The 18045-nt window shown below is 38.2% G+C and overlaps 1 protein-coding gene across 2 annotated transcripts in view; it reads right to left on the bottom strand.

Annotated features, from left to right (window-relative positions):
• GTF2H1 (general transcription factor IIH subunit 1) overlaps positions 1 to 18045 on the bottom strand; it is a 37453-nt gene that overhangs the window by 15540 nt on the left and 3868 nt on the right. For both annotated transcript variants that reach the window (XM_027578578.2, XM_027578577.2), the window contains exons 2-9: positions 13761 to 13929; positions 10437 to 10629; positions 9528 to 9690; positions 8083 to 8176; positions 6490 to 6639; positions 6286 to 6365; positions 920 to 1047; positions 724 to 811 (exon numbers count right to left, since the gene is read on the bottom strand). In XM_027578578.2, coding sequence (XP_027434379.1) covers positions 724 to 811; positions 920 to 1047; positions 6286 to 6365; positions 6490 to 6639; positions 8083 to 8176; positions 9528 to 9690; positions 10437 to 10629; positions 13761 to 13914 — 1050 coding nt within the window. In that variant the 5' untranslated portion in view covers positions 13915 to 13929. The remainder of the gene's footprint in view (positions 1 to 723; positions 812 to 919; positions 1048 to 6285; positions 6366 to 6489; positions 6640 to 8082; positions 8177 to 9527; positions 9691 to 10436; positions 10630 to 13760; positions 13930 to 18045) is intronic.

Below are 18045 nucleotides of genomic sequence, written 5' to 3'. Positions count from 1 at the left end.
GTTTGCTATTTTATTATAATACTGTAATGAGTATTTGTACCTAAATACCTGCACATCTTTTCCTTTTTAAATAACTGTCCAAAATGAAATGCCGTCCCAAAAATGGAATTAAGGGCATAGACCTTTAAAATTTTAATACATATTGCTTGATTGCCCTCTAAGAAAACTTTATTGTATTTATTTTTATAACTGGGGAGGAACTTGAAAAAACAGAGGTCGAGTAGCTTAGTAAAGTTGTAAGGAAAGAAATATGGAAGTAGATAATTCTGTCCATATTCCCCCACAGCCCCAAATGATTTCTTCGAAATTTAATAAGAACACATTTCTAACTCTCAAATGCTAGGTTTAATATGAGGCCCCAATCCTATCTTTTAAAATCATATACACAAACCTTTAGTTTTTCTTCCTGTCATCCTGCCTTTGTTGAATACTCTTGCCCAGAACACAAACTGTATGTCAATATGTGTGTATGTGTACATGTGAAGGAAAAAAAGAGAACAAAACCAATAAGAACAGTTAATAGACAGGAGTGCATGGAAAGCTGGCTGGCAAGTTAAAACCAAGATTCTTTAAAACGTTCTACAATTTACGCCAAATGCTTACTGTCTTGGTCAGACAAACAGAGTCATTTGAAGTAATCAAGGATTAACATAAAATTCTAGCAGTTATACAAGGTATCTGGAGAAACCTGAGCTCTAAACCTTCTGAACTTTTTACCCATACCCTTTTGACTGCTGGCTGGAAGCAATCTGCATCTCCAGAATTTCCATCGATGCTGCTGGGCTCACCATTTTGTTCATTTTGTGCTTCTCTTAAAACAAAGGGGGAAAATGTTAAAAACCACAAGCAGAACAACCACACAATTCCATCTGGCTACCTTGAAAAGCCTAGTTATTACACCTTTGCATGTATACTTAACTGTTTCCTGAGACCTGCTGCCAGGACCATGGCACTGTGATGGTTAAACCTCTTGATGATGGCAGCATTACTATTCTCCTTTATGGATTTAGAATTAGAAGTAGATGGCATGGAAGAAATGCCATAGCCCTGTGAGAAACAATTGGAAGATTAAAAATCAAAATAAATTTCTGGTTTTCTTATCCATTATGAGAGACATGCTTAGCTGAAAAAATTCTCTGCATGATGGGCCTATATTAATTCTGAGCATTACTCAATTTTTACAGATAAATATTTAAAAAGTTACATACACATAAAAAATACAATATGCCCCTTCTGCCATCACAAAAATAATCTTAAACTGTGCATTTTGGGGTGCCTCAGTGGCTCAAGTCATGATCCCAGGACCATTGGGATTGAGCCCCACATCGGCTTCCCTGCTTAGCAAGGAGTCTGCTTTTCTCTCTCCTTCTGCCCCGCCCCACCACTTGTGCTCTTTCTTCCTCTCTCAAATAAATAAAATCTTAAAAAAAAAAAACCTTAAACCATGCATTTTTTAAAAAAATATTTTAAGTCATCTCTACACCCAATGTGGGGCTCAAACTTAACAACCCTGAGATCAAGAGTTGCATGCTCTAGACTGAATCAGCCAGGTGCCCCGAACCGTGAATTTTTTTAAGGAGCAGTTTTGGATATAGTTAGCAAAATATTAAATGAAGAAACAGAATACAGTGGGGAAAAAAGCATGAGCTTTGGAGGCACATAAATATGGATTCAAATTCTGGCTTTGTAACTTTTTAAATATTAGTCTAAGCAAGGGTAGTCAACTTTTCCAAGCTCTGTAAAAAGAGGTATTGGAGAAACAGATATTTTCAAACACGTACTGAGTTTGTACTAGGCCTTATAGACAGAAAGTTGTTAAGGCTTTGTGCTAAAGGGGACACCTGGGTGGCTTAGTCGGTTAAGCGTCTGCCTTCGGCTCAGGTCAGGATCCTGTGGTCCTGGGATCGAGTCCCGCATCAGGCTCCCTGCTCGGTGGGGAGCCTGCTTCTCCCTCTGCCTGCTGCTCCCCCTGCTTGTGTATTCTCTCTCTCTCTCCCCCCTTTCTGATGAATAAATAAATAAAATCTTTTAAAAAAAAAAAAAGACTTTGTGCTAAAGGAACCAGAATATTAGTTAGTAGGATGTTGGGCTGTAAGCCAGTACACATGGTTAAGACTTCTATGTGCTGCATGAGAGGAAGGAGCCAATCCCACTGGAGGAGAGCAGAGGTAGGTTCAAAAAAGCTTCATGGAGCACCATAAATTGATCAAGTGTTTGCAAGCCAGACATGAAGACAGTAACATTTCAGCGAAAGGAAACTGCTTAAATATAGGTGTACAAACAACATAACGCATATTGTGTCATGGCATTTTTCTGTACTGCAGTTACACCTTGAATGAAGCGTGGGTCAGGAATTGGTGAGACATAAGGCTATAAAGGTAAATGAAAGATTACAAAAAGACTCCAACACCATTCATCCCTTTATCAAATAATTACTGATGCCTTTTATATGCCGCATGCAGGGAAGAGGCCAGTAAACAAGAGGCACCCTCACAAAACTTATACTCTACTGAGAGAAGATCACTTTTGAAAATGACAAATGGTATGAAGAAAATAAAGAGGGTGGCATGATACAGTGACTGGATGGAGAGGAGGCACTACTTCAGATAGAGCGGCTAGGGACTGTCTCTCTTGAAGAAGTCTTTGAACAGATGTCTAAAAGATGGGTAGAAGCTAGTTAGGCAGAAGAGCAGGAAGGAGGAATAGCAAGTGCAAAGACCCTGAGGTAGAGAAAGCTTGGAATGGACCTGAAAGAAGGTATCTAGAACATGAATGAGTGTAAGTGGCCCAAACTGAGGTAGAAGCAGGCAGAGGCCAAATCAAGAAGAGCCTTGTAGGAGTTTTGACTTTAAGTTCAACGAGAATCCATCAGTTTTACACAGAAAACTATTATGATCTGGTTTATAACTCTTACTGACAGGGAAAAGTAACTATAGGGAACAAAAGTGGAAACAGGATTATCAGTTAGGAAGCTAATGAAAGCAATCACAACAAAAATGCCAGTAGTCTAATAATAGTGAGAGGGTGTTAGGTGTGGAGATGGACAGATGTAGACAAGTCAGAGATGTATTATACAGGACTTGCTGATAAATGAATGTTAGAGGTAAAGGAAGGGGAGGAATCAAGGAGACACCCAGGTTTTGGCTTGAGCAACTGAGTACATGGTAATTTTTTTTTTTTTTAAAGATTTTTCAGAGAGAGAGAAAATGTGAGCGTGGGTGCATGCGCATAGGCGGCGGCGGGGGGGGGGGCGGTCAGGCAGAGGGAGGAGAAGCAGATTCCCCACGGAGCAGGGAGTCTGACATGGGGCTTGATCCCAGGACCCTGAAATCATGACCTGAGCCGGAGGCAGACGCTTAAGCGACTGAGCCACTGTAGGCGTTCCGGCGTTCCAATGGCCATGTTTTTTTTTGTTCGTTTTTTTTTTTTTTTTTTATTGAGAGAGGGAAGACCCAGGAAGAAATAGGTTTAAGAGAGGAACAAAAGGCTACATTTTGTACATTTATGCTGCGGTGACTGTGAAGTACCTAAGTGAAGATAGCAAGTAAGCAGGTGGATGCCTAATTTTGGAGTTCTGGGGTCAGAGAGACCAGGGATACCTGGGATTCATCATTACATGTTAGTATTTAAAGCAATGGAATGAATATGATGTATTCAGAAGGTGGCCAAAGGCCGTAACATGGGAGAGTTACAACAACTAGAGGATGACAGAGGAAAAAGAGGCACCAAAGGAAAAACTCAATCACCTAACATTTCTATTAAGGGGATTGGTTATATAAATGCTTACATTTCCATACAATAGAATACTGGGCAGGCACTAAAAACATAAATAATAACAACACCTATTATTTGTTGAACACTCACTGTGTACCACACTCTTCACTCTTGTAGCAATCCTATAAAGTCAACATCTTTTTTGTATTGCATTTTTTCAACTGAGATATAATTGACACATTAATATTTTATGTTAAAGGTATAAAATGTGTTAAAACTCGGTATTTATATATTACAATGATTACCCTAAAGCTGACATCTCTGTCATGTCATGTGATTATCGTTTCCTGTTTTGTGGAAAGGACAACTAAGATGCAGCAACTCTGAAGTTTGTAATACAGCGTTGTTGACTATATGTTGTGCATCAGATCTCTGAACTTATTTATCTGCTAGTGGCAAGTTGGTACCCTTAACCAACATCTCCTCAATTTTCCTACTCGCTGCTAAGGTCAGTACTATCAACCTCATTTTATAAGAAAACTGGCCTTAGAAATGTTAAAAAAAAAATGAGAGAGTCTAAGCCAGGTAGTTTGGTTTTATAGTCTATGTACTTAACAACTATGGTTTACCTTGAACTGATAATGATAATAGGCAAAATGAAGAACAAAGTCACACATGGATATGTGTAATATGCCATCATTTTTTTAAAGTTAAAAAATTTGAGCAATCTACACCCAAAAGTGGGGCTCGAACTCACAATCCCAAGTTCAAGAGTCACATACTCTTCCAACTGAGCCAACTAGACACCCCAATATAGCAACATTTTTATTTTTATTTATTACATTTTTTAAAAATATTTTTTATTTATTTATTTGAAAGAAAGAGACAGCGAGAGCAGGAACACAAGCAGGAGGAGTGGGAGAGGGAGAAGCAGGCTTCCCGCTGAGCGGGGAGCCTGATGCGGGGCTCGATCCCAGGACCCTGGGATCATGACCTGAAGGCAGATGCTCAATGACTGAGCCACCCAGGCACCCCATTTTTATTTTTTTTTAAAAGCACTAATGGGGTGCCTGGGTGCCTCAGTTGGTTAAGCGTCTGACTTTGGCTCAGGTCATGATCCCAGGGTCCCGGGATCGAGCCCCACATCAGGCTCCCTGCTCAGCAGTGAGTCTGTTTCTTCCTCTCCCTCTGCCTGCTTGTAATCTCTGCTCTCTCTCTCTCAAATAAATAAAACCTTAAAATTAAAAAAAAAAGGCACTAAAATCTTCTGCCCATATTAAGCTATATCTTTAAGCTTCACAAAGCTTTATTTTTTCAGGATGATTAAGGAGGACCATGTTTTAATATGCTGAAATTCACAAAGAAAGTGCCTGAATGTGGAAAATTACCAAGAAAACTCAATTTCATTAAGGAAACGACTCATCTGGGCACCAAGGATTACTTTCTGCTAAAGACTGTAGGTCAAAAGTTTAAACACTGGTTTCCTCACCTCTTGAGTACCATACACTAAAATAAAGGAAAAAGTTTAGAAAAAGAAAAGACAGGAAGGTTTAAGCATGTGTCTATGGCCAGCAGAAGAGGAGCCAAAAGTAAGGTAAGAAAATGAATATCTGAGTGTGAAGAGAATAACTGAGGAAGGCCAGCTCCTAGCTTACAAATAGGGGCAGGGAGGGAATTGAGAGGTAGGGAATCCCTCAATCAAAAGGGATCCCATCTTTCACCATGACTGGATACATCTGTAAGTCTGTAGTCATGATGTGGAGGTAGGTGGTGCATACTTGGTGGTCTAGCTGTTGAAACTTACTGGAATTAGTGCGGGCGCAAGGGTCATGGGTGTGCTCAAAGTCTGACAAACACTGGGCTATGGAAAAATGTTTGTTATCTTTTCTCGGCCTACTGATATTTAGCCACATTTCTTTAGATTAATGTCAGAGAATAAAGCTTGACTCACAAATACATCAAGTCTTCACATTACCTAGAGAAGTACCAATGGGAGGAAAATTCTTTTAAAAAAGGTTTAGCAAGTCATATAGGAATTTCAATTTTTCAAGGCAATTATAATAGCAAACAGTGCTACTGACAAGCACTTCTGATAAATCACTCCAAACAACAAAACTTTATTTTATATTTTCAAAACTGGAATATCTACACTGAAAGCAATTTTTAAACTATTTGAAGACTAGGAAGGCTGTTTTCTCTCATAAATTCTTTTTAATTAAAATTTGTTCTTTTTGTGCGGTGCCTGGGTGGCTTAGAGTTGGTTAAGTGTTTGATTTTGGTTCAGGTCGTGATCTCGGGGTCCTTGGATTGAGCCCTGCGTCAGGCTCTGTGCTCACTGGGGAGTCTGCTTGTCCTTCTTCCTCTCCCTCTGCCCCTCCCCCCACTTGTGCTCTCTCCATCTCTCAATCAAATAAATAAATAAAACCTTAAAAAATATGTATGTTTTTTGTTTCTAGTAGGTTCTATGCATAGCATGGGGCTCGAACTCACAACCCCTAGATCAAGAATCACATGCTCTACCAACTGAGCCAGCCAGGCACCCCACTCATAAATTCTTTTAATACCACGTACCTCATCTAATGGTTTATCTTCCAAAGCTGTCAAATCAAGTAGTGGGTTTTTCACTCCTAATGAAACCATTGTTTTTAACCCTGGAAAATCAATGAAATAAAAAGTTGGTCAAGTCTGACCTTCCTTAGAAATAAAAAATTCACTAACAGCACTGACTAGAGAGCAGAAAATTAAATTTAATGTGTGTCAGGGATAAACAGTTACCTTTTTCATCTATTTTGGCACATTCTGCAAAGAGGTCCTTTGACCCTGTATTCAGCCGGTCCCTGTGAAAGTAATGGGACTGAAAGAAACGTGTCCAAAATTCCTTTTCTGTCATGTTGTGGGGAACATTTTCTGCATATTTCATTTTTACTGTAGAAAAAACCCATAAAAGTTACATACAGAATTTCCATTTCTTAAAATCTCTCAAATTAATTGAAATATATACTAATAGTAAAAACCAGATTGAACTGCTCAACTTTATATACTATATATAATAATCTAACCGTAACAAATATAATTTGAGCGCTTAGGTAATACACTACCTTTATGAATCTTCACAAATTACAAACAAAACCTTGTCTTGCTCCAAGAGAATTAACAAGTTTCACAGTTTTAGTAGAAATACCAAGAATCAATACCCAACAGACTATTAGTTCAGCACATTCCAGGAGCTCATAGTCCAATCAGCAAAGAAGTTAAGAGTATGGTCTCTTGTGCCAGAGAGGCTGAGTTTAAAATTCTAGGTCTGGGGGCGCCTGGGTGGCTCAGTCATTAAGCGTCTGCCTTCGGCTCAGGTCATGATCCCAGGGTCCTGGGATCGAGCCCTGCATTGGGCTCCCTGCTCAGCAGGAAGCCTGTTTCTCCCTCTCCCACTCCCCCTGCTTGTGTTCCCTCTCTTGCTGTGTCTCTGTCAAATAAATAAAAACAAAATCTTTAAAAAAAAAAAAAACCTAGGTCTGCCACTTACAATCTATATGATCTTGTGCAAATTACATAATCTCGCTGCATCTTGGTTTCCTCATCCGTCATACAAAGGTAGTTAGAGCGCCCACCTCATAGAATTATTTGTAATGACTAAAATGAGTTAATATACATAAAGGCCTCAGAATGGTGTCTGGTATATAACAAACACTATATATAATTATTACTATCAGAAAAATATGAAAATAATTACATTACAATTTGATAGCTCTCTGAAGCAGACACAAGCTCCTACAGAAGCAAAGGGGAGGCTTTTACCTGCCCAAAGAAGTCAGGATTTTATAGCGGTGGCAGTGGGGCAATACTTGAGTTCTATGGGGTCTTGATATCTGTTTCCAAAGACTAAAGGAACAGGAGTGAGGGAGTGAGAGAGAACGGTTTAGTCGGTAGAATAACTGAAGTGATGGCTCTCAACCTTGGCTGCACAGCATAAATTACTAAGGCTGGGGTCAAGTCATTGATACTTTTAGAATGATTTCTGCAAGGGTAAGGATTTGTGGGTTAGAAAGGTCATTCTGGAGGCAGCATGAAGGATGATCTGAATTACTGCTGTAGAGATTCATTTACTGATGCCTCTTGAAAAGGTCATTTTGTGCAGGTATGCTAAAGGGTAAATAAAGTTTAAGAACGACTGATGGCAGAATGGGAAAGTCAGCATACCAATGAACTGATGACAGCACATTATACTGACTCGTTAATAACTACCACGTCTTCACATATTTTATTGCACTTCATCAGGAATAAAGGTAATGCTTTTTGTTTTTCACTGATGTATTACTGAACTCATCCAAAGAAATATTTCAACTATGTGGAAAAACTGATTCTTCTTACCTGCTGGATAGGTCCTAAATATGGACTCAATGATATCAGAGGTTAAATTGTATCTCAGACCATTACATCCATCTGTTTGGGGCCGGACATCAGCCTAAGATAAAAACCACACATATATATTCATTAGAATATCGGGGGAAGATGTGTAAGCATATAATAGACACTGGACAAAGCTGGCAAAACAGACTTTCTGAATAAACTACAGAGACAGAAATTAAGTTCCTCACCCTTACTTTTGGCATTGAGAGAGGGCTCAAAGAAGCCTGGCTTGGTTTCACATAATCTTACTGATGTGTAAAATCTGCATCCTTGAAAATTCAACATGGTCAAATAGGGAGACAGCTAGTGGAGCTTTAACATAATACTTGTACGGGGCGCGCCTGGGTGGCTCAGTTGTTAAGCGTCTGCCTTCGGCTCAGGTCATGATCCCAGGGTCCTGGGATCGAGCCCTGCATTGGGCTCCCTGCTCAGCAGGAAGCCTGCTTCTCCCTCTCCCACTCCCCCTGCTTGTGGTTCCCTCTCTTGCTGTCTCTCGCTCTCTGTCAAAATACATAAAACCAACCCCCCCCCCCAAAAACCCATAAGATTTGTAGAGTTACCAAAACAACTTAAACCTTAGTTACTAAACAAATAGTATCTGACTGGTTTCTTTAGGGAAGGCCTTATTAATTCAATTCACTACTAAGCACCCAGGAAGATGCTAAACATGTAATTGGTACTCAAATTTTTGTTAAATGCATAAATACCGCTTTGGTTCCACCAGGGTATAGACTAAATGAATCCCACTTTCTAATTCTACAGGTAAGGTATTCCCAATTTTTCACTAAAATACATTTTATAAATCTTACTTCTTCTATTAACACCATGGTCATTACAAATTTAACTCTGTATTATAAATAAAGCAATCATAAAGAAAGGTATCAGAAAGTTCTAAATTTAAAAGAATTAGGGGAAACAAGTATTACTCCAATTGCTAAAAGATTCTCTTTATTATAAAGTCCATTTACTTTCTAGCATGTAAAGGTCAAGTCCCCAAACCAAAACGTATAGCTAGCAAAAAGTATCTATTTAAAAAATACTGCATATATATATTTTTTTAATTTTATTTATTGAGAGAGAGAGAATGAGACAGAGAGAGAGAGCACAAGCAGGGGGAAGAGCAGAGGGAGAGGGAAAAGCAGACTCCCCACCCAGCAGGGAGCCTGATGTGGGACTCGATCCCAGGATCCTGAGATTATGACCTGAGCCAAAAGCAGCCACTTAACTGACTGTGCCACCCAGGCGCCCCAGTACTGCATATATTTATATTTTAGAAGAATACCATAGAAAGCAAAGTATCCACTAATTTACTTTAAGGAAATGCTAAGTTTTACCAAAAAAACGGCATTGTTAACACATATATCAAGGTTTTCTTTTCCCTTCAGAAATCCAGAAGGGTCACATACCAGAAATGCTGCAGAAATGCCAACATCTTGCTTATGATTGGATGTAGAACTCTCTGTTGCATTCACGTTTAAACGATTGGCCCAGAATTCCTCAGCACTGATCACTTGACTAACAACAAGGTCTTTATAAAGCTGAAACAAAACAGGATCTTCTTGCAGCATTCTGGTGATAGAATATATTGAATATATTGAACTTCTAGAATAAAACACTACTTATGTAACACTTTAAAAAGACTTTAACTACTTTAACAACATGAAACCCTGAGACACTCGACTTCCATTTTATGATGCTGGAGCAGCAGAGGTCATTTAGTTCATTTGTTAGTAATTACAACAAACAAAAAACATTTTTGGAGGAACAAATGAAGATAAATGGAAGGCTGAAAAAGCAAAGACTAAACTCTTTGAGGGTATGGATTTGATGTTATTCATCTCTATATCCAGTGATACAAAGGTCACCATGCCTGTATTTGAACTGTACTGCATTCTCTTTCACATATGAACGTGAAAAGGGGGAGGTATGGTTGAGATTTTCCGGCCACCAGTTTCTCACTGATAGGCACTTAGAGACTTAAGCATAGATGGCATGGAAGATACTGGCCATGGAATTAATTTGTCTTATCAGAAACTCATTATTTCATGTTTTCTCAACTTTCTTACAATGTGATTTCTTTCAGGTTTCTCATTTACAAACATACTTCTAATGCTTTCCTGTCATCTCTGTGAAGAGAACTGGGAGAAGGAATGAAAGGACCTTATCACCTCTGAGTCTCAGTTGTGTTCCTCACCAGATGTTAGGCTTGAGGCAGTTAATTTAGTTTAATGCAGCACAAGGGATAAGAAATAAGCTGTTACTCTACTAAGAGACTGGAGAGAACCTAGTGTCTCTTTATTCTTTTCCCCCTTCACCTGTTTTTCTCTTCCAGCTCCTTATTCGCTTTCCTCTTGAATTTGGGCAGCAGCTGCTGGAGAAGGTCTTTCACTGCATCTCGCTCTTTCACAGCTGTGCTTTCATTGGAAAAATGGAAGTTAGTTGTGTCCCCAGCATGCAACACCAGCTGAAGCTGAATTTTAGCTTTTCCTTCTGGACTGATTTTCTGGCCTAAAAAGAAGCATGAGACAAATTAGATGAGGACACCCACACTGGAAACTGTCCAACAATAGGCTACTCTCCTCCCAAGAAAATTCAGAATTCCTTTGGGCTTTAGCTGCCCTGCTCCAATCTTAATGCTTTTGCAGAAATGCCCTCTTCTCAAATAATCAAATATAATCAGAGCACAGTTTAACAAATTCACTGCTAACACTCTGCTTCCTTCTTTAGTATCCTCTTTGTGTGGCACTTCTCACTTACTGCCTCCACCTCAAGATACTAAAGGGCTTTTGTTTCCATTCAACTGGGGCAGATCTCTAAATAGCCAACTAGGAGTCCTGAACCCACCCTGAACATCAGACTCCAAAAAACACTATCATTAATAAAAATGATCTGTCATAATTCAAAAAACTCCAAAACACAGCCCATGTCTTACTAATTGCAAAGAAGAATACATAATTTTACATTTGAGAGATCTGGTGTCACGACTTCAACCCAGTGATGAAACTTCGTCTCATCCAAAGTGGGTGGCACAACCTCACACTACGGGCTTTCTGTGGGGATAGGATAATAAGTAAATACCATCACCTAGGAGGTGTCCTTGCTGCGAGGGTTTAATCTGAGTATAATCAAGCGTGTAGACCTTACTTTCAGTTTTTGAGAAATACAGGTCTACACAAATAAAGAAAACCTTGAAGAGGCAAGCAAACATAATCAGAATGTGATATGTGACAAGCCTATAAAGACTAAAGAGACTACAACTCCATCTGTGAAGCTAGACTGGATATAGTTTAAAAAAAAAAATCACTGCTACAGAAAACATTATTGGGACAAATGAGGAAACATTGTTACCAAAAATTTCTTGGTGTGAAAATATTACAGAGCAAAGTGTTTGCACACATAATAGTAAGTGGGACATATTGTATAGGTATGCATTGTACCATTCTTAAAATTTTTCTCTTTGAAACTTTTCATAATAAATTGAGGTTGGGAACCTCAAAATACACCAACATAATGGAGAACTTGTACTCTTAAAGTAGTGGGCCTCATGGCAATAGTAGTGCTTGTCTTTGTCAGGGGAAGAAAGATGGAGGGGCTTTGCCCCATGAAATGGGAGACTCTTGGTAGTGTGAAACAAGCTGCCTAGAGCTCACAACCCAAATCACCTAGGTCCTAAACAAACTTTTCCAATAAAGATGCGACTTCCAGATCAACAGTTTAGATAAAATATCTTACTACCAAAAACAGCAATATAGAGGAATTACACTGTCAGCCAGCCTACTCTGGTATTCTATTTCTCAAAAACAAAACTATCACCCCTTTCTAGGTATCTTTTCTCAGTCATTGGTTTATCCTTGTTCCATCTTAGACTTTGCCTCTGAGAGGCCTACTTCTGAAGTGTTTTTTATTTTATTTTATTTATTTACTTGAAAGAGAGAGAGAAAGAGCACAAGCAGGGGGGAGTGGCAGGCAGAGGGAGAGGGAGAAGCAGACTCCCTGCTGAGCAGGGAGTCCAATGTGGGGCTCGATCCCAGAACCCCAGGATCAAGACCTGAGCTGAAGGCAGAAGCTTAACTGACTGAGTCACCCAGGTGCCCCCTGAAGTTTTTTAATTAGCTTACTTAACTGCTGATTTTCACCTTAGTAATTTACTATTGATAACTTTCAGTGGTTCCTTTCAGAAATGGGTATTTTTTTCAAATATTCAACTTAAAACAAAAACTGATCTGGTGCAGATCTAGATTTGGGTATGCGCTCTCCTCAGTAACAGAAGAATTGTCAAGAAATAGAAGGGTATATTCTTCATTGTGTGTGTGGGTATCACAATGAGTACGTGTTTTGCACAGCTACAAGACCAGCTTCCTGTTTAAGAGAAATGCTAATAGAGGCAGTTCCTAATTTATGAGTTTCTTTTGGTACAAATGTTAGTTTGTAAGAATACTAGGAGGAACTTGGTGAGGCACTTTTCCACAGAATTTTATTATTATTTTTTTTAAAGATTTTTATCTATTCACTTGTCAGAGCGAGAGGGGGAACACAAGCAGGGGGAGTGGCAGAGGGAGAAGCAGGCTCTCCACTGAGCAGGGAGCCCCATGCGGGGCTCAATCCCAGGACTCTGGAATCATGATCTGAGCCGAAGGCAGACGCTTAACGACTGAGCCACCCAGGCGCCCCTTCCACAGACTTTTGAAAAGGAGATAGTATTACCCGAATAGTGGACAAAAGACCAGATAGCTTAGGACCTAATTATGATGAATTTTAAACAGTATTTCCTTTTGAAAGTTAAAATTCAAATTATTTCAGTGGAGACAGATGAAAATCTTGGTCATTTCCAGCAGCAAAATAGAGGTAAGTTCTTAGGGCCACTGTTGACACACAAAGGGCATTTATAAATTGAGCACTTGAATGTGTAAGGTTGACTATTTTTTGAGGTGTCATGTTCCTTGAAATCTACACAGGATTTTATCTAGGAGAAGAATTTTTTATCCAGGAAAAAAAATGAATTCACATTAACGGTTGCAGTTCAGATACCACAATTTGTTAAGGATACCCCTGTATCTCCTATCTCCGTCCAATAAAAAAGTGAGTCTATCTTCTCTCAACAGATGATGGCCACATAACCGAAGATTAATTAGACTACTTGCTTAAATGATAATTTTATGAAAGGGCAATCTGCCATCATCTATCATTTTAACGCGTTTAAACATATGAAACATCTGAACCAGTAAATCTACTGCAGGGATCTATCTCACACATACAACCTCACAAAGATATTACCCCACAGAACTATGCTGAAGTATTGTTTGCATTAAAAAAATTCTGGAAACTTCCTAACTGTCCTTCAACAGAAAACTAATTAAATACATGACTGTATATCCATTTAGCAGACTATTATGCAACTCCTTAAAGAAGATACACATGGAGAGCTTTACATGACGTAGATTTACTATATAAAACTATACAAAGTATATTACTAATCACAGGTTACAGAATAACACATATTCAGTGGTCCCACTTTATAATTATTTCAATATGGTTGATTTTTTTTGGACACTATAATAAAAAACCCACAGACTATATGAGCAATCTTTTTATAAAATAACTAACAAATATTCCATCAGACCTTAGTATAGATGACTTACATTTAATATCTGCATACATATGGCTGATTGTAAATCTGTCTTTGCCTTCAGGTGCCCAAGCGATTCTTTCTGCCATGAGGTATAAAGCTCCATCCTGCTTCTTCTGACGCACCTTCTTCACAATCAGCAAAACTTCTTCCGATGAAGTTGCCATGATGCCTAGAAAGTGCTAACAGAGACAAAAAATTTCACATCTCAATTAGGATCAGATTTGTTGACTTCTGGAGTCCTTTCCAAATCTAAACCTAAACTAATAATGAGGAGGAAAAAAGTCCCTGATTGAAAGTTGAAGATAAAGTTGTATGGCATTATCCTTTAAAATTAAATTTCATCTGCTCATACCACAGGTATGAATTTATACAACACAGTTTATGACACTTGGCAGTTTTTAAACCATTTCTACCTATTCTAATCAGAGTATTTTCAATTTTACTTTTAGTTCCTCAGTAATATTCCTAAGTCTTAAATGTATGACTTGACTACAGATATACTGTCTTTTATCTAATCTAGATCTAGAATTGTAGAACTTTAGAATTAGAACCCTATTGAATGTTTAGTTCAGTTGTTTTAGCTGCAACAACTAAGTGCCATGGGGTTTGTGTGATCTTCCCAGAACCTCTCTCAGAGCTGAAACCACACCCACGTTTCCGGATTCCTGGTCTAAATATCTTCCTGTGTGCTTTAAAATAAAACTTTTAACCCTTAACACTTCAGATGCTATTTCCCCCATCCTTTAACAATCAAATGTCTTCAACTGTTCTCCAGGTCTTGGCCGAAGATTCACCTGTATATGGCTAATTCATTATCTAGGCAACAGCTTTTAGTCTCCCTACCTCTACTCCTTCCTTCCCAGTCCTGGGATAAATGCTCAACCCAAATCCTAGAGGCTTGGGTGTGGCTGTCTGTAATATGAGGCTGAAAGGGAATTTGAGGCTATATGGGCTTAACAGGAAAAAAGCCATGATTGATGGCAATGTTTGCCATGGGCTGAGATGGGAAATGTGATAGCACAAATGCCCCATATATGTCATTTCTGGTGAAGTGATGACTAAGTTTTCATTCTCAAAAAAGATGATTTAAAACATAATTTTAAAATATTTACTTTTTCAGGGATATCTTAAAATACAATTGTAGAGAAATTAACATATCACAGGTATAAGAATTAACACAGGCATAAGAATTAAATTTGCCATGAGCAAACAAGTGAAGCTTGATTGAAACATTTTTCCTGGAGGTTAAAACAACTGGGAACAATGAAATACTGGATCTGCCACTGATTATTGCAAAATAATTGAGGAACATCTCTGTTCGGACATAGTGGGAAAAGTAAGCACCAGGAAGAGTGGCAGGCATTAAAAATAATGGAAATCAGCAATTCTACCATCACCTCTTATGATTAATGAAAAATATGACTGGATTAAAAAACATTTTAAGGGGTGTCTGGGTGGCTCAGTTGTTAGGCGTCTGCTTTCGGCTCAGGTCATGATCCCAGAGTCCTGGGATCGAGCCCCGCATCGAGCTCCCTGCTCAGTGGAGAGCCTGCTTCTCCCTCTCCCACTCCCCCTGCTTGTGTTCCCTCTCTAGCTGTCTCTCTCTGTCAAATGAATAAATAAAATCTTTAAAAAAACACATTTTAATTGTAGTTGACACATATTACATTAGTTTCATATGTATAATATATAATCTGACAAGTTATGCTCACTCACCACAAGTGTAGCTACAATCAAAAAATTTACTCAAGCAGTAATTTAGAAATAAAAATTACAAGTAAAAAGTGAAATCTTAAGTTCTCTTGAGTTGATTTCCTGAATTTTGAGTCCTAAATATTCCCTTTCATAGGTACTCTACAGGCTACTCCACCCGAGGAACAGAAAGAAAAAGGGTCAATGAGAATACATTTATTCAATAAATTTGTGCTTAGCCAACAAATCTAGGGATTATCCAAAGATAAATGTCTGACAATAATGATTTTTGCTTTTAAAGAGATAAAGATATGTATCTGTGTATATAAATTAGAATGTGTGAGGTTCCTAAAGGGAGATAAAAAACGTCTGAATTAGGACTCAGAGGCCATTTCTTTGCAGAAGAGGTTTTGTCAAAGGTTTGTCATAGGTTTTTTAGTGCAATTAAAAAAATTCAGGTATAATTAACAAACCACCAAAATGCGTACATCTTAGGTGGTCTGTTTGATGTATTTCGACAGTTGTATATACCTATGTACCATTACTCAAAACAAGACAGAGAACATTTCTACCACCTCCCCAAAATTCTCTCATGTTCCTTTCCATTCAATTCTCTTCCTCTCACCCTCCAGCAACTATTTTCTGATTTCCATCACTACAGGTTAGTTTCCTTCTTTTCTAGGTTTTCGTATAAATAGAACCATGCACCATATACTGTCTCTGACTTTTCACCTAACCTGTTTTTTGAAATTCACATTATTACATGTATCAGTAGTTTGTTCTTTTTTATACATAATTATGGATTGGGTCTTATATAAGGATTCTGACAGAGAAAAGGAGATAGGCAGTACAGGCAAAGGGAACAGTTTGGGGCAAAGGCTTGAGACACAAGGAATGGTAAGTAGTCTGCTCTGGATGTAGTATAAAGTTCATGATAAAGATCAAAGGGATATGGAATCAGATGGTTAAGATGGAAACAGTGGAGAATGCCACCATACATGGTAGACAACAGAAAACCTCTAAGGACTTTTGAACAAGGCAGTAATTTATATCTTAGGAAATTAATCTTTCACAATATGAGACAGACTTAAGAGAAGGACTAGCAAGGGTCTGAACCAGGCTGGTGGCAGCAAAAATGGAGAGGAAGGGACAAGGAGGAATACTGAGGAAGCAGGATGAATAGACACGGCAAGCACTGAGGCTGTCATGGCTGCTTGCTCATACCCCATTCCTAAGCCCTACTGACATGAGTGCAGTGGTGCCATCTACAGAAAGAATTTAGAAGAAAGAACAGGACTGAAAGCGAAGACAAGGAATTCAGTTCTGGACATGAAGAGTGTGAGGTGCTACTGAGTCATGCAGGTGGAGATAAATTAACTTGTTTTTCACTTGCCAATGAAAATACTTCATGTTGTTTTACAATCTCCAGTTTGGATATCTATAAAACATACACGACAAAGACTAACGTTCTTAATATATAATACCATCTTTTAACTGATTTACTTATTTAACACCCTCCTAGATTTTGATTAGAGTTATTACTGTTTAAAGTTTGAAAAACCACTGTCTGAAAAGACTATTTAATGACATGGAAAGATACACTGTTAGATAATCGAAGAAAGCAGAAAAAAAGACATGTAATTTGATTTCATATTATTAATTTATCTAAAATGTACTCAATGTAGGGAGCCTGGCTGGCTCAGTTGGTAGAGCATGCAACTCTTGATCTCAGGGTCATGAGTTCAAGCCCCATGTTGGGTGTAGAGCTTACGTTAAAAAAACAAAAAAGGTACTCAATGCTTACTAATACGTGCCAGGCACTGGGCTAAGTCCTTTATAGGCATTATCTCATTCAGTCCCCAGTTAACAATCCTGAGGTAGGTTCTATTATTAGTTCTATTCTGCAGATAAAGGAAACTGGGTCTAAAAAAATCAAGATGCTTTCCCAACACATCAAGGAAGTAGACAGCTTTGAATCTGGGTCAGCCTGACCTTGGAGTTCCACCATGCTATTTTGCAAGGACTGGAGGGATATATACACCAACTTCATAGTGGTTACCTATGGGTGATGAATTACAACTTTAATGTTCTTTTTGTTTTCTGGATTATACTAAATACGTATTTTATAATGAGAAAAATAGTTATTAAAAAAGTCTTTCTAAGAGTTTGTTCCCTAACAAACCAGAGATTTATAAGGTAATATGGGAAAAGTGTTAGGGGTGTTAGTATAAGAAAACAATTGTTATTTTCAAAATTTCTGTAATATGTATCAATTGTTCTTTATTTACTTAAAAAATTTAATGTATAAAGAAAATTTTATAACATTTATGGAACTATTTAATACTTAAATGTTAATTATAATACACATTATAACAACTTAGAATAAAAAAAGTTTGTACTATCTGAAGTTACACTGTATACTATACAAACCACATTTTAGGAAACGTGAATCGAAATCTGAAAGATAGGAGGGGAGGCTTTATGGACAGGGGGAAAGCAGACAATTTTAAGTATGTCCATATATGGAGGAAAAGCAGTGAGCAAGGACAGCTGATAGAGCAAGTCTACCATTAACTGGGCTTATAGGCACAAATTAAAAAGTG

Source organism: Zalophus californianus, chromosome 11, assembly GCF_009762305.2.
Source record: "Zalophus californianus isolate mZalCal1 chromosome 11, mZalCal1.pri.v2, whole genome shotgun sequence".
Classification (NCBI taxonomy): Eukaryota; Metazoa; Chordata; class Mammalia; order Carnivora; family Otariidae; genus Zalophus; species Zalophus californianus.
This window is presented reverse-complemented; position numbering and strand designations above follow the sequence as displayed.